General features: G+C 46.0%; 1 protein-coding gene across 3 annotated transcripts; it reads left to right on the top strand.

Annotated features, from left to right (window-relative positions):
* The first annotated feature begins 4920 nt into the window (after positions 1 to 4920).
* gpr88 (G protein-coupled receptor 88) lies at positions 4921 to 14996 on the top strand. Of its 3 annotated transcripts, XM_073063392.1 has the most exons (4): positions 4921 to 6381; positions 7164 to 7230; positions 12619 to 13028; positions 14572 to 14996. In XM_073063392.1, exon 1 carries the CDS (start codon positions 4941 to 4943, stop codon positions 5937 to 5939), a length of 999 nt encoding a protein of 332 aa, XP_072919493.1. In that variant the 5' UTR covers positions 4921 to 4940; the 3' UTR covers positions 5940 to 6381; positions 7164 to 7230; positions 12619 to 13028; positions 14572 to 14996. The 3 variants fall into 3 exon arrangements, with proteins under 3 accessions (XP_072919493.1, XP_072919494.1, XP_072919495.1); XM_073063393.1 differs by lacking the exon at positions 7164 to 7230; XM_073063394.1 differs by lacking the exon at positions 12619 to 13028.
* Positions 14997 to 16050: the final 1054 nt, after the last annotated feature.

Below are 16050 nucleotides of genomic sequence, written 5' to 3'. Positions count from 1 at the left end.
TGGGTAATGTAGCAGGATCCTCTTTTGAGTCAGTATCGATAGAAGTCAGGAACAGGAAGGGAGCAGTTACTCTATTGGGGGTATTCTATAGGCCCCCTGGTAGCAGCAGAGATACCAAGGAGCAGATTGGGAGGCAGATTTTGGAAAGGTGCAAAAATAACAGGGTTGTTATCATGGGTGACTTTAACTTCCCTAATATTGATTGGCACCTGATTAATTCCAATGGTTTAGATGGGGTAGAGTTTGTTAAGTGTGTCCAGGACGGATTCCTGTCACAGTATGCTGACAGGCCGACTAGGGGGAATGCTATACTAGATCTAGTATTAGGTAACAAACCAGGTCAGGTGACAGATCTCTCAGTGGGTGAGCATCTGGGGGACAGTGATCACCGCTCCCTGGCCTTTAACATTATCATGGAAAAGGATAGAATCAGACAGGACAGGAAAATTTTTAATTGGGGAAGGGCAAATTATGAGGCTATAAGGCTAGAACTTGCGGGTGTGAATTGGGATGATGTTTTTGCAGGGAAATGTACTTTGGACATGTGGTTGATGTTTAAGGATCTCTTGCAGGATGTTAGGGATAAATTTGTCCCGGTGAGGAAGATAAAGAATGGTAGGATGAAGGAACCATGAGTGACAAGTGAGGTGGAGAATCTAGTCAGATGGAAGAAGGCAGCATACGTGAGGTTTAGGAAGCAAGGATCAGATGAATCTATTGAGGAATATAGGGTAGCAAGAAAGGAGCTTAAGAAGGGGCTGAGAAGAGCAAGAAGGGGGCATGAGAAGGCCTTGGCAAGTAGGGTAATGGAAAACCCCAAGGCATTCTTCAATTATGTGAAGAACAAAAGGTTGACAGGAGTGAAAATAGGACCGATTAGAGATAAAGGTGGGAAGATGTGCCTGGAGGCTGTGGAAGTGAGCGAGGTCCTCAATGAATACTTCTCTTCGGTATTCAACAATGAGAGGGAACTTGATGACGGTGAGGACAATATGAGTGAGGTTGATGTTCTGGAGCATGTTGATATTAAGGGAGAGGACGTGTTGGAGTTGTTAAAATACATTAGGATGGATAAGTCCCTGGGGCCTGACATAATATTCCCCAGGCTGCTCCATGAGGCGAGGAAAGAGATTGCTGAGCCTCTGACTAAGATCTTTATGACCTCGTTGTCCACGGGAATGGTACTGGAGGATTGGAGGGAAGTGAATGTTGTCCCCTTGTTCAAAAAAAGGTAGTAGGGATAGTCTGGGTAATTATAGACCAGTGAGCCTTACGTCTGTGGTGGGAAAGCTGTTGGAAAAGATTCTTAGGGATAGAATCTATGGGCATTTAGAGAATCATGGTCTGATCAGGGACAGTCAGCATGGCTTTGTGAAGGGCAGATTGTGTCTAACAAGCCTGATAGAGTTCTTTGAGGAGGTGACCAGGCATATAGATGAGGGTAGTGCAGTGGATGTGATCTGCATGGATTTTAGTAAGGCATTTGACAAGGTACCACAAGGTAGGCTTATTCAGAAAGTCAGAAGGCATGGGATCCAGGGAAGTTTGGCCAGGTGGATTCAAAATTGGCTTGCCTGCAGAAAGCGGAGGGTCGTGGCAGAGGGAGTACATTCAGATTGGAGGGTTGTGACTAGTGGTGTCCCACAAGGATCAGTTCTGGGACCTCTACTTTTTGTGATTTTTATTAACGACCTGGATGTGGGGGTAGAAGGGTAGTTTGGCAAGTTTGCAGATGACACAAAGGTTGGTGGTGTTGAGGATTGTCAAAGATTGCAGAGAGACATTGATAGGATGCAGAAGTGGGCTGAGAAGCGGCAGATGGAGTTCAACCCAGAGAAGTATGAGGTGGTACACTTTGGAAGGACAAACTCCAAGGCAGAGTACAAAGTAAATGGCAGGATACTTGGTAGTGTGAAGGAGCAGTGGGATCTGGGGGTACATGTCCACAGATCCCTGAAAGTTGCCTCACAGGTAGATAGGGTAGTTAAGAAAGCTTATGGAGTGTTACCTTTCATAAGTCGAGGGATAAAGTTTAAGAGTCGCAGGGTAATGATGCAGCTCTATAAAACTCTGGTTAGGCCACATTTGGAGTACTGTGTCCAGTTCTGGTCGCCTCAGTATAGGAAGGATGTGGAAGCATTGGAAAGGGTACAGAGGAGATTTACCAGGATGCTGGAATACATACAGAACACTGGAAGAACTCAGCAGGTCAGGCAGCATCCGTGAGAAAAGAGTAGCCAATGTTTCGGGCCGAGACCCTTCATCAGGAATGCTGCCTGGTTTAGAGAGTATGCATTATGATCAGAGATTAAGGGAGCTAGGGCTTTACTCTCTGGAGAGAAGGAGGATGAGAGGAGACATGATAGAGGTATACAAGATATTAACAGGAATAGATAGAGTGGACAGCCAGCACCTCTTCCCCAGGGCACCACTGCTCAATACAAGAGGACATGGCTTTAAGGTAAGGGGTGGAAAGTTCAAGGGGGATATTAGAGGAAGGGTTTTTACTCAGAATGGTTGGTGTGTGGAATGCACTGCCTGAGTCAGTGGTGGAGGCAGATACACTAGTGACATTTTAGAGACTACTAGACAAGTATACGGAGGAATTTAAGGTGGAGGGTTATAAGGGAGGCAGGGTTTAGGGTCGGCACAACATTGTGGGCTGAAGGGCCTGTACTGTGCTGTATTGTTCTATGAGGAAAGGGATTGCTAATATTTCGGGTCAAACCCCTGCACTAGAACCCAGCCTTGATGCAGAATTACAACCCAAAATGTGGACATTTTCTTTCCTCGCACAGACACTGCTTTCCCCGCTGAGTTCCTCCAGCAGATTGTTCATTGATCCAAGCTGCAGCATCTGAAGTCCCTTGTGTCTCTGGTGAAAAGGCTTCAGCTGACAGGATCTGAGCCACTCATTGCAGGATACCAAGACTCTGATCAGTCACTGCATTTATGTGACTGATCTAAGTTGCTTGTCAATGGTGACTGACTATAGTACTAATATTGGGGAACTGGCAACAATAATGCCATTGAACATCCTGTTGGAGAAATTAGATACCTACACTTCTGTGGCACAGAAACTGCATGACTGAATGTTGCCTTGGTCTTGCTGTATGCAAACATGGGCTGCTTCACTTGGGAGGAGGGCAGGGTGGAGTGGCAGAGGGTGGACTCCACTGCTCGCAGGACAGGTGGAGAGAGGGTCCCCAGAAGGCACGCATGCACACTCAGTTTGCTGTTCACCGAGGGAGGTGGGAGGTGGGTGGGGCTGAGGAAGTTCCAGACAACACGGACGGACGTCAGACTGTCTGCCACAGTGACACTGCCACCCTCAAGACCAGTGATGGTGCCAATATCATTGCCATTAATGGGCACAGATACTTCCCGGCCGTTTAATCCAAGTACCCTCATCCCTAACAGCCCAGGTGTCCCTGTCACTAACAGTTCTGGTGCCCCAGTTACAGTCCTAATATTTTTTGTGGCAAATTGCCCCCATAGTCCTGTTCCTAACATTGCCTGTGCCCTGTCACTAACAGTCCTAGTACCCTATTGCTATCAGACCCAGTGCCCTCTCACAGACAGTCCCAGAGTTCCTGTCACCAATATTCCCAGTATCAGATGGAATTGAATGTTGTACAATCATCCCACCTCTGACATAATCATGGAAGGAAGGTGAATGGCTGAAGATAAATGGCCCTGAGACACGACTTTCAGGAAATTCTGGAGTGATTCTGATGGCTAGAATTATTGACCCCGGAAAATCATAACTGTCTACAACCATTAAGATTATGTCTTGATGCCATTGCCTTAAGTTTTAACAGGGCTCCTTAATGCCGCACACAGTCAAACAATGTCTTGGTGACAAGGGAGGTATTGTCACCTCAGCTCTGGAATTAACCCACATTTGGAAAAAGCTGTGAAGAGCGTGGGAGCAGTGTGGTGCCGGTCAAAGACAGAATAGTTATTCATGAGTTTCCACTGATGGTAATGTTTCTACGTTACTTCACTGGTGACTGGGAGCTGGGAAATTGCCTGATTCTATAACCTACGGACTCACATTTGCGGACTCCACAACTCGTGTTCTCAGTATTATTTTCATTTGCACAACCTGCCTTCTTTTGGACATCGGTTGTTTGTCAGCCTTTGTTTACGTATAGATCTTTGTATGTCTTTATTTTCCTGTAAATGCCCGCAAGAAAATGAATCTGAAGGTAGCATATGATAACATATATGTACTTATTTAATAAATTTACCCTGCCTTTGACTTTTGAATGGATATATCCTGCTTTTCACCAACAACCTGAAAATTTCCCACACAAAATGCTGGAGGATCTCAGCAGGTCAGGTAGCGTCTATGGAAAACAGGCGACGTTTCGGGCCAAGGCTTTGGATTTCCAGCTTCTGAAGATTTTCTTGTGTTTGTGATTTCCCACAATATCCTGTGTAATGCTGAGACTCGGAGTGTCAGTGGGTCTGATAGCAAAGGGTACCAGGACTGTTACCGACAGAGCTCTGGCAATGTTAAGGAGAGGAGTACGGGGGCTATTTGCCACGTAAGTATTGGGTCTGGTTGCAACTGGAGCACCAGGACTGTTAATAACAGGGGTACTGGGCTTAGGGACGAAGGTACTTGTTCTAAGCGACCGGGAAGTATCCGTGCCCATTGATGGTGATGACATTGGCGCCGTCTCTGGCATTGAAGTCGGCGATGTTACTGCGGCAGTCAGCCCGATGTGCAGCCGTGTTGTCTGGAACCTCCTCAGCCGCCAACCCCACCCGCCTCCCACCTCCTCAGGTGGAGCGGAGCCCGAGTGCGCACGCGTACCCTCTGGGGCCACTCTCGGCACCTGTCCTACGAGCGGAGCAGCCCCACCGCAGCCGCTCCACCCTCCCCTCCTCTCAGCCCACCGCACGGACAGGACCCGGGCGTCCCATGAAGCATGGGCAACTTCTCCAACACTTCGACCTGCTGCGACGGAGCTTTGGGCGGGAACATTCCGTGGGCTGTCACCTACGCGCTGATGGCAGTGGCCGGGAGCACGGCCAACTTGCTGGTCATTTACCTGGTGTGCTCAGTCAGGAGGCTCCGCAGCACCAGCAACGCCTTCATCGTCAACGTGTGCGCCGCCGACCTGCTGCTCTGCGCCCTCTGGATGCCCCAGGAGGCAGCAGCTCTGGCTCAGCCGCCGCCCCCGGCCGCCGAGCACAGCATAGCCGGGGCGCTGCTCTGGATCGGGCTGCTCGCCTCCCTCTTCTCGCACTCGCTCGTCGCCCTCAACCGCTGCGCGCTGATCACCAGACTGCCAGCGGCTTACCGAGACCTCTACCGGCGAAGGAACGCCGTGGCGATGATCGCAGGCTCCTGGCTGGTGGCCGCCTTGCTGCTGCTCCCCTGGCTGGTAGGGCGAGGTGACAGCAGCCGCCGCCCATTCGGGGCTTGCTCCCGGCTCCCGGTCGTCGGCCCCGCCCTCGCCCGCGGCTGTTCGGCCTCTGCTAGCCCTTATCCCGGTGCCGTTACCGCCGCCGCCATCCTGGCTCAGACCGCCGTCCTGCTGGGCGCCTACTCCAGAATACTGCGCCGGGTGCAGGTCAGCGCGAAGAGAGTCAGCGTCCTCAACTTCCAGGTCATTAGCAACTTGCCCTACCCGTTTGCTAGGAAGGACAGAAGGTCCCGCTTCTACGTCTCCTTCGTCCTGTGCGCCTTCCTGCTGAGCACCGAGCCTTTTCTGTGGGTGCTGATCTTCGGGCTGTTTCAGCCGGTGTCCACTGCTCTCTCCAACCTCGCCTGGCTGCTCTTCACCCTGCTCTTCGTGCTGAGCCCCTACCTGTACACCCGCAAGAACGAAGAGTTCAAAAGATCCCTGCGAACTCTCCTCGGCATCGAGCTCACCAGAGAGCCGGCGGGGGCCGAGCCGGTGATCCAGGCGGTGTCGCGATGATCCTGCCTCCTCAAGCCGGAGACAGGGGCGGCCCAAAGCCCGAGTTGTGCAGAAACTTCACACTGGATCAACAGTGCCACGGATTCAAGCTCGCCGGAGTGTGAAAGACTGTATTAATAACGTACTATCAAAAAAGTGGGGAACTTCCTATATGGCGGTGACCCGCGTGTGGTCTGCCCGAGGTCAAGTCCAATTTGGTGTGCCACGACGTGTGTGTGTGTGTGTGTGTGTGTCCGTTGTGCGTCAGGTTTATGTTGGACAGCTCCCGACTTTTCTGAAACTACTGACATTTGACTCTGCTGTTCTGATTCCGTTTCAATCGCGGGACCAGGGGTGAGGCCGGCTCGATTAGCCCACTCCTCATCAGCTTTGATTTGCGGCGGGCAGTGAAGAGTTACCACGTTGGTTTCTGGTGTGGAATCACACGGCAGTCGTCCTCCCGGTGAGGCAACATTGTATCATATTTTAAATACAATTCGGTAGTTTCATGGTCATCTTTACACGCATGTTCCAGATTATTTAATGTATATTTAAACCTCATCTGCCATGGTCGTTTAAAACTCATGCCAAAAGATCACTAATTCGGGTCCGGGCATTTGCCTTCTAATCGAAACATTTTAATAGCAGCGGGCTCTGTTTGAATTTGCCTTGACATTTAGACAGGTGTGGGGAAGAGAGCCGACTTGTGTCGGCCCCTCGCACACGCGATTGGTAATTTGTTTATTATCGTCACCACGTACAGACATACAGTGAAAGGTTTTTGTTTACATGCCGTTCAGATATATTATCCCGCAAGGAAGTGGAGCTAATACATAAAAATAAACAAAACAGAATGCAGAATATAGTGTTAGAGAGAATGTGCAGTGCAGGCTGATAAAGAAAGTGCAAAGGTACTTGGGAAGTCAAGAGATTATCTTTCAGCGTATGAGAGGCGCGATCAAGAGACTCATACGGTAAAATGGAAGCTGCCCTTTAGTAAATACCTGCTAAATTTGGAATGCATTTCAAAGCTAAATGTTATACTTGGAGTTCAGACAGTGTGAAATATCTCCTGAGAGCGTACCCAGCTGAAGGTGAGATGTGTAAACTGTAGATGGTGGAAGCATTCAGCAGGTCAGGCAATATCTGTAGGAAGAGAAACAGGGTTAACATTTCAGTCAGCAGATCTTTGGTGGGGTCTCTGATACGGTCACTGTAACGTTTACTCCGTTTCTCTCTTCACAGATGCTGACTGGCCTGCTGGGTGTTGGCACCATTTTGGAGTTTTATTTCAGATTCCCCGTACTTTCAGGTATATTTCTTAAGGAAATAAATTTTCCACGTCACTGTACCAGTTCGGATAGGGGTATGGAGGCCTATGGTCCAGGTGCAGGTCGATGAGAGTTTAAACGGTTCGGCACGGACTAGATGGGCAGATGGGCCTGTTTCTGTGCCGTATTTTTCTATGAACCTATGACAGTTTTCGCTTCTATAGGAACATCGTTTTTACTTTGTTTATGCAGCATGCGAACAGATTCAGTTTCCCCCGAGCCGCCCTTTGAAATTGGAACGCGATTTTTTTTAACTTTGATGAACTCTGGAAAAATGATGCGGGACGAGCTTTCGTCCGTAGCCATGAGGGCCTTTCTAAAAGCGCCCCCGGGCTTTTAGCAACCCGGGCGCCGTGTGCTGCGAATTGGGAGGAGGTGGCTCACCAGCAGTCCTTTCCAAGATTCTCCTGGAAAGCAGGATTTTACCATTTTGTGGCAGCAGTTTAGAAAAGCGAAGCGCAGAGTGGCGGAACTGCTGCAGCCTCCCGAAACGTCGTGGCCTTCCGCTCACATGACGGGGAGAGGGGTTAGTGCCGCGGGAGGTGGGGCGAATTCTGTGGGAAATGCTTGCCCCTCTCCCAGAACCAGGGCAGTTTGCAGCGGATAGACGGGCACATGCCTCTCACAGCCGCATACCTTACTCAAGTGGTGCCAACAATTCGAGTCCCTGACCAAGATTTGATTGTTACCAAAATTGGGAAATGGAGGCAATTACCTTTCAGATTTTGTTGGTGTTAGCATTTTCACTTCTACTTGGTCTAGAGTGGTTCCTATTTTACGGGCATTGACATGCCTGTCCGAGGTGAGAACGTGCCCCACATCTGGCATACGGCATATTTTAAATTCACCTCACTAGAAATCTGAGAAGTCACAACTCAGAACCGGGCATTTTTGGCCCGCTTGCAAATGTTCCTCCACTCCATTCTAGTTACTGACAGTTTACTTCAGAGAATCTGTCACAATTATATACGTGAACTCATAACCCTCAATGTTGTTTTTGTGCTTCCACCGCGCGTGGGGCTTTCTGTCGGGGCTGGGATCCTTGATCACTCTGGACCTTCCTTATTTTGGAAACAATGGTCAGTTTTTTTCGGGCGGGGAGGAAGTTTACAGGGGAAACAGATGGCCCGAAATTTCTGGCAATGGACAAGAGCAGGAGATTCAATACCATCCACCTTAAAAAAAAACGGTTCCCAGATAAATCGCTATTGCAGACATGAAGGCCCTTAATCAGCTGACAGACGGGGTAACTCGAGCCGTGTACACTAATCCCATGCTAACCCTGTCTGATTCTCCCCACGTTGCCATCCCCTCCCACTCTTCTCCTACCACACTCGCGGAAATCTACCGTGGCCGATTAACCTAGCAACCTGCGTGTGCTTCAGATGTGAAGAAAACCGGAGCGTTCCGAGATGAGCGACGCGGGCACTGGAGGAACGTGCAAATTCCACATGGACAGCACCTGCCGTCCAACCTGAGTGGCTGGAGATGGGAGCCCCAATGCAACTGCGCCGTTCTCCCTTCTCGATCCTTCTCCGCTCGAATCCTCCTTGGTTAGCCACGGACATCTTCAAATTGAAGCTGACGCCAGACTCGGAAATAAACGTGTGTGCGTGGTTAGAGATGTATTATTTTAACATCAGCGATGAGTTGATAAGTGAGAGGAAGGAAATTAACAGTGAACAGAAGGTTTTTATCTACGGTAACCATGACAATTTAACATTATTTTGCAAGCTGTATTTCTGCACGTTATAATCTAGGAGGAAAATCACGGAAAATGACGGGAGAGAGGGGTCAGTGAAAGGCTGTAGGACGATCAACCTAAATTTTTTGTTTCACGCAAGGGATGTGTGCTTCGCAGCCGAGCCAGCCAGCATTTAACTGATTATCCCAATTTGCCCTTAAGAAGGGTGTGTGGTGAGCTGCCCTTCTGAACTGCTGCAGTCCTTGAGGAGTCCGGCTTCCTGTATTGCAGTCGGGGCGACAGTTCTGGGATTGCGATAGTAATATATAGTGTAAGAATGGTGATAAATTTCCGAGGCTTGGGGGGGGGGGGCAGCTTCAAGGTGGCTGTGTTCCCGTGCCATAGGTTTGGAAGGTGATCTCTAAGGAGACTTAGTAAGTGTCCTGCAGATGCTTCCAACTGCTGTTACTGTGTCACCACGTGTTGTTGAAGCTGCACTTACCCAGGCAAGTGGACAGTGTTCCATCACGTTCCTGACTTGAGCCTTGTTGAAGATGCACAGGCTTTGGGGAGTTACCCACTGCAGGATCACCAGTCTCTGTTCTGCTCCTGTAACCATATTGTGTATTTGTGGCTACTCCAGTTAGCTCCTGATCAATGATGACCTCTGGTCAAGTGTCCTGCCTCAAGAGCTGGATCTGGGTTGCAAATCCCAAACTCCATTCATTGAATCCTAACTCTGGATTATGGTAGCAAACACACAGTGCCAGATCCCATAAGACCATAAGATATAGGAGCAGGAGTCAGCCATTCGGCCCATCGAGTCTGTGTGTCCCATCCAATTCTTCCAGTCATCCCAACTCCCTTGCCTTCTCCCCATACCCTTTGATGCCCTGGCTAAACAAGAACCTATCTATCTGTGCTTAAATACACCCAATGACTTGGCCTCCACAGCTGTTTGTGGCAACTAATTCCACAGATTTACCACCCTCTGATTAAAGTAATTTTTCTGCATCCCTGTTCTAAATGGATGTCCTTCAATCCTGAAGTCATGCCCTCTTGTCCTAGACTCCCCTACCATGGGAAATAACTTTGCCATATCTAATCTGTTCAGGCCTTTTAACATTTAGAATGTTTCTATAAGATTCCCCCCCCCCCCATTCTTCTGATCTCCAGCGAATACAGTCCAAGAGTTGCCAGATGTTCCTCATACGGTAACCCTTTCATTCCTGGAATCATTCTCATGAATCTTCTCTGAACCCTCTCCTATGTCAGTACATCCTTTCTAAAATTAGGAGCCCAAAACTGCACACAATACTTCAAGTGTGGTCTCACGAGTGCCTTACAGAGCCCCAACATCACATCCCTGCTCTTATATTCTATACATCTGGAAATGAATGCCAACATTGCACTTGCCTTCTTCACCACTGACTCAATGTTTAGGATATCTTGTACAAGGACTCCAAAGACCCTTTGCATCTCAGCATTTTGAATTTTCTCCCCATCTAAATAATAGTCTGCTCATTTATTTCTTCCACCTAAGTGCATGGCTATACACTTCCCAACATTGTATTTCATTTGCCACTTCTGCAAGTTTTTAAAAGCTCCCCAATCTTCTATCTTCGTCCTGACGAAGGGTCTCGGCCCGAAACATCGACAGCGCTTCTCCTATAGATGCTGCCTAGCCTGCTGTGTTCTACCAGCATTTTGTGTGTGTTGCTGTTTGAATTTCCAGCATCTGCAGATTTCCTCGTGTTTGTTCTATCTTCCCACTAGCCTTGGCTTCCTTGTATGCCCTCTCTTTTGATTTTACTTTGGCTTTGACTTCACTTGTCAGCCACAGTACTGTCCTTCTTCCATTGGAAATTTTCTTATTTGGAATACATCTATCTTGCATTTCTCTCATTTTTGGCAGAAACTCCAGCCATTGCTGCTCTTCCTGCAAGTGTCCCTTTCCAGTCAACTTTGGCCAGTTCCCCTTTCATGCCATTGAAATTTCCTTTATTCCATGGAAATACCGACACCTTGGATTCTAGTTTCTCCTTCTCAAATTTCAAAGTGAACACGATCATAGGGATCACTGTTCCCTAAGGGTTCCTTAACCTTAAACTCTCTTATCAGCTCCAGATCATTGCACAACATCCAATCCAGCACAGCCAATCCCCTAGTGGGCTCAACAACAAGCTGTTCTAAAAAGTCATCCCTTTGACATTCTACAAATTCTCTCTCTTGAAGTCCAGTACTGGCCTGGTTTTTCCAATTCACTTTCATGTTAAAATCCCCACCGATTATCATGACATTGTCCATCTGACGTGCCTTTTCTAATCCACATCCCTGATGCTGTTTGGAGGCCTGTATACAACTGCCATTAGGGTTCTTTTACCCTTGCCATTTCTTAACTCAACTCATAGAGACTCTACACCTTCCGCTCCTATGTCTTCCCATTCTAATGATTTAATATTATTTCTTATACACAGGGCCAAACCATTCCCTCTACCTACTAACCGATCTTTCTGATACGCCGTATATCCTTGGACGTTCAGCTCCCAATGGCAGTCATCCTTTAGCCAAGTTTCAGAGATGGCCACAACATCATACTTGCCAGTCTGTAGCTGCTTTTCAAGATCATCCATTTTATCTCTTATGCTGCATGCATTCAAATATAACACTTCCAGTCCATTATTTGTTGCTTTCTGTTTTAACTGCACCACACCTCTGTTGCCTTGTAACTCACCCCACTGGCTGTGATTATGCCTCATCTCTTGCCTGTCCTTTCTATCATCTCTGTTGCACGTGATCTTTGATTTATTTCTGTTTTCCTCTTCCTCAGCCCTATCACTCCGGTTCCAATCCCCCTGCCAAGTTAGTTTAAACCCTCCATAACAGCTCTGTTAAACCCGCCTGCTAGGATGTTGGACCCCTTTGGGATCCCAAGTACCTAGATCCAGATCACAGACTCCAAGGTGGGATTAACTCCTGGAGTGTTCAACCAAAAGCAAATGCTGGAGATACTGAAAAACTAAAACAAACTGAGAGTAGAGATGAAAGGCTCCCAACTTGAAACATTTACTATTTCTCTCCTCATTAACACTGCCTGCCCTGCTATGTACTACCATCATTATCGGTTTTCATTTCAGATTTCCTTTATCTGTGGTTTCCTGCTTTTCTGCAAACTCCAGGTGCCAGTCCATTGGCCTAATGTTTGTGGTCCATATGGTCAACTCTCCATCCCTGTATCTCACTCACATACAATGGGTAGGAGAATTTCCTCTGGGACACAAATACACAGCCAGAGGAAAATATCCAGTAAAAAACAAAAGAGGAGTCTTTGGAACGCTGGGGCTGGAACGATTGGCTATGAACTCAATCATGGTTCAAGGCAAAATTGGTGATAGAGAAATTAAGAAAAAAGAAACGAGAGATAGATTCAGATGAGATATAGATTCAACAGAACAAAAATGTCTGTTTGTTTATTTTCCTGTCTCTGTTTAAAACGATATATCTCTAACATCATTAATATCAGATGACCAATGGCTATACATGTTAGTTGTCTTTCTTTCTCCTGGCCTGATCTGCTGACGTTTTTTTTCTATTTCCAGTTATGAATACTCACATTGCTTTTGCTCCTCTGTTTTATTAACTATAGATTGCAGGTCACTGATTTATTGATTGATTTATTTTTCAGTGGGAACTAACTTCTTCAAATACTGAATTCCATATTTTCTCTGAAGACCGAGAGAACTTTGTATAAACACAAACACAAGAGATTTTGCAGATACTGGAAATCTAAAGCAACACACACAAAATGGCAGAGGAACTCAGCAGGTCTGGCTGATAGGTCATCTATGGAAACTAACAAATAGTCTACATTTTGGGCAGAGACCTTTCATTGGGACTGTATAAACACAGCATCTGTTCAGAACAAACCTGGCTTCATGGATTGACCCAACACTCCCTCCTTGCAGATTTTGTACTGGCAGCTCTTTAAATCCTGCGGATTCCCATCTACGGAGTTATTCCTCACTTTATACTTCCTCCTCTTGGGTGCAGCTTGTTTGGTGTTCAGTGCATGGAACTGTAAAATGTTTAACTCAGGTGAACAAGTAATTTTAGTTCTCTTTATAATAAGTACCATTATGGTATTAGTATAAATAGTAGAATCACAAGTTACCATAATCCTTTTCACGGTAGGGTTTAAACATGTACAGCATTCATTTCTTTGCATTAATCTATTGATTATTTTGCTAGAATTAACTGGAAGTCAGAAAAGTTTACACAATTTTTGATGAGCAGTTTGAAGTTAAGAAGGTCATGACTTGGAGGAGATGCAACTTGAGAGGTTTACAAGTGGTTAAGAAACCTGAACTGAGACAAGATTTAGAGGGCTGGATCAATGAATGAAATTGTGAGACATAAAGTTCAGGTCGTTGAGAATATGAGGTGGTGCAATGGGAAGGGCTCTCGCAGCTATGGAGAATGGACGTGAGACTTGGTGTTTCCATTTTGTAATTAAGGATGTGCAAGGGGCCAAAATGGAGAGATTTTTAGCGGATTGTTGGGCTGGATATTATAGAGATAGGGAGGATAACATGGATGGGTTGAATACAAGCATAATAATTCCAAAATTATTCCATGCACTTTGTTAGCAGGAATAAAGACGTAGACTATTTTCTAAATGGGGAGAAAATTCAAAAATCGGAGGTGCAAAGGGACTTGGAAGTTCTTTGCAGGATTCCCTGAATGCTAATTGCAGGTTGAGTCGGTGGTGAGGAAGGCAAATGCAATGTTAGCATTCATTTTGAGAGGACTAGAATACAAGAGCATGGATGTAATGCAGAGGTTTTATAAGGCATTCGTCAGACCACATATCGAGTATTGTGAGCAGTTTTGAGCCCCTTAGAAGATGTGTGGCACTGAAGAGGGTCCAGAGGAGGTTCATGAGAATGATTCTGGGAATGCAAGGGTTAATGTATGAAGAGAATGTGATGGCTCTGGGCCTGTAGTCTCTGGAGTTTAGAAAAATGAGGGGGATCTCACTGTAACCTATTGAATATTGAAAACCATAGAGTGGAATTGGAGAGGATGTTTCCTATAGTGGTGGAAATCTAGGAGCAGAAGACACAGCCTCAGAATAGACAGACATCCATTTAGAACAGAGAAGAACTGTAATTTCTTTAGCCAGAAGGTGGTGAATCTGTGGAATTCATGCCGCAGATGGCTTTGGAGGCCAAGTCATTGGGTATGTTTAAAACAGAGGTTCTTGATTAGTCAGGGCATCAAAGGTTATAGGGAGAAAGCAAGAAAAGGGGGTTGAGAGGGATAATAAATCAGCCATTCAATGGGCCAAAGGGCCTAATTCTGTTACTATGCCTTACGGTCTAGCATCAACAGGTTAAGTAACATCAGTAAATGCAGGGGTGGTGAGTGAACTTAAACTGTTGTGAGCTACAGTGTGGTGAACAAAGTTTGAGATTTATGTTTATAAAGGGTAGAAGATAACCAACAATCTATTTAAATGAACATCCAGAGGCAACAAAAGCATAGATGAAAGATTAGACTTGAATTGCACAATTTCTCTTAATTCAAAGTATTTTGTATTTTTACAATGAATGAGACAGCCTTTTATCCTTTGCTTTAGGAATTCAGACTGCAGCATTGAAAAACTTTTACAGTGTCAATCATCTTAACTGCAGGAAGATGGGAGACAGCAGGAAACGAAACAATGACGAAATGTTGGGTCAAGGGTGTCAAAGGTGATGATCCAAACAACTTTGAATCTATTGCAATGGACGGAAAGCGTTCAACCTTGCTAGATTGAACGGTTACTGTAAGGATCACTCCAGTAAGCAAAGCTGCAGGAAAACATCACCAATATTTAATTTAGCTGGGGGGTGTTGTGCAACTGTCTAGGAACAACTGACATTTTCAGGGGCCACAGGTCACTCTCTTTAAAGTTAAAATGGTGTTCTCCTGGTGTGAATTATGGATTGCACTAATTGGCTTCCAGCCTGGAAGTGTTTTGCTTACTATGTATAAGAATTAAAAATATCACTTCAACTTGTCATCTACTTCCTTGAACAGATTCTTAGCCAGGTATTCTTGGATTAAACTGCAAAACAGATGTGGCATTTCTCACATTTTTCCAAAATGTTTCACAACTCATAAGTTGAAGTTGTGAGTTGGCTAAGGAAGCCAATGCCTAGGTTCATCCATTACAAAGGGAGGGGCTACTCAATCCATTCTTTATGCTGACACATTGAAAAGAGTTTGCCACTTTTCCCACTTTCCCGCTCGTTCTCTTTACTCATGCAATGCTCTTTTTTTTTAATGGCAGTCACCACCTTTTCAGGGTGGTGCACTCTAGTTTCTAACAGCCCACCAAATTATTTTCCTTATTTACTCCTCCTGCTCTGCCCCTCCTCTACCAGTTATGGAACTGATTACATCACTGCACAAGAGAAAACAATCCCATCTTCATTGCTTTTCTCTTTCTGCTGCACCACTATTCTGGTAAATCTTTTCAGGACTCTATAAACTATTATCAGCTCACCTGCAGATTAAAAAAAATGAGAAATGTGGAGTGTTATCCTTAAAGCAGAGAGAGCCAAAAGTAGGTTTCAAATTCATGGATAGTTTTAACAGAATAAAAAATCAATTTCTAGGGAAGACTGATACTTAATCACAAGGTGCAAATTTAAGATGATTCCCAAACACAAAACCTTGTGTCAGGGTAAATTTATTAGCTGTCACAAGAGATTCTGCAGATGTGGGCCATCCAGGGGAACACACAGAAAATACTGGAGGAACTCATCGTGTCAGTCAGCATCTATGGAAATGAATAACCAGTGGATGTCTCGGGCCCAGACCCTTCATCAGGACTGGAAAGGCCCAGGATGAACTGGTACTCTGTGCTGCTATGGTTTGAAAGACACTGCCTGAACTGGTGCTGAAAGCAGATTCAGTTGTAGATATTTTAAACGTTCCTGTATATTTTAATGTAAAATATAAAGCGGTGGAGAAATTACAGGGAAGTATGACAAATTGCTAATTTGTCCTTGCCCAGACCTATATAGCTTGGGGCTAATGATCTCCTTCAATATTCTATTGCCTGATCCGT

This window comes from Hemitrygon akajei, chromosome 12 (assembly GCF_048418815.1).
Source record: "Hemitrygon akajei chromosome 12, sHemAka1.3, whole genome shotgun sequence".
NCBI lineage: Eukaryota > Metazoa > Chordata > Chondrichthyes > Myliobatiformes > Dasyatidae > Hemitrygon > Hemitrygon akajei.
Note: the sequence above shows the minus strand (reverse complement) of the source record. Positions and strands in the feature narration are given on the sequence as shown.

Excerpts from the sequence above, each read along its gene's own strand:
- gpr88 (XM_073063393.1), top strand. The coding sequence starts at position 4,941 with ATGGGCAACTTCTCCAACACTTCGACCTGCTGCGACGGAGCTTTGGGC.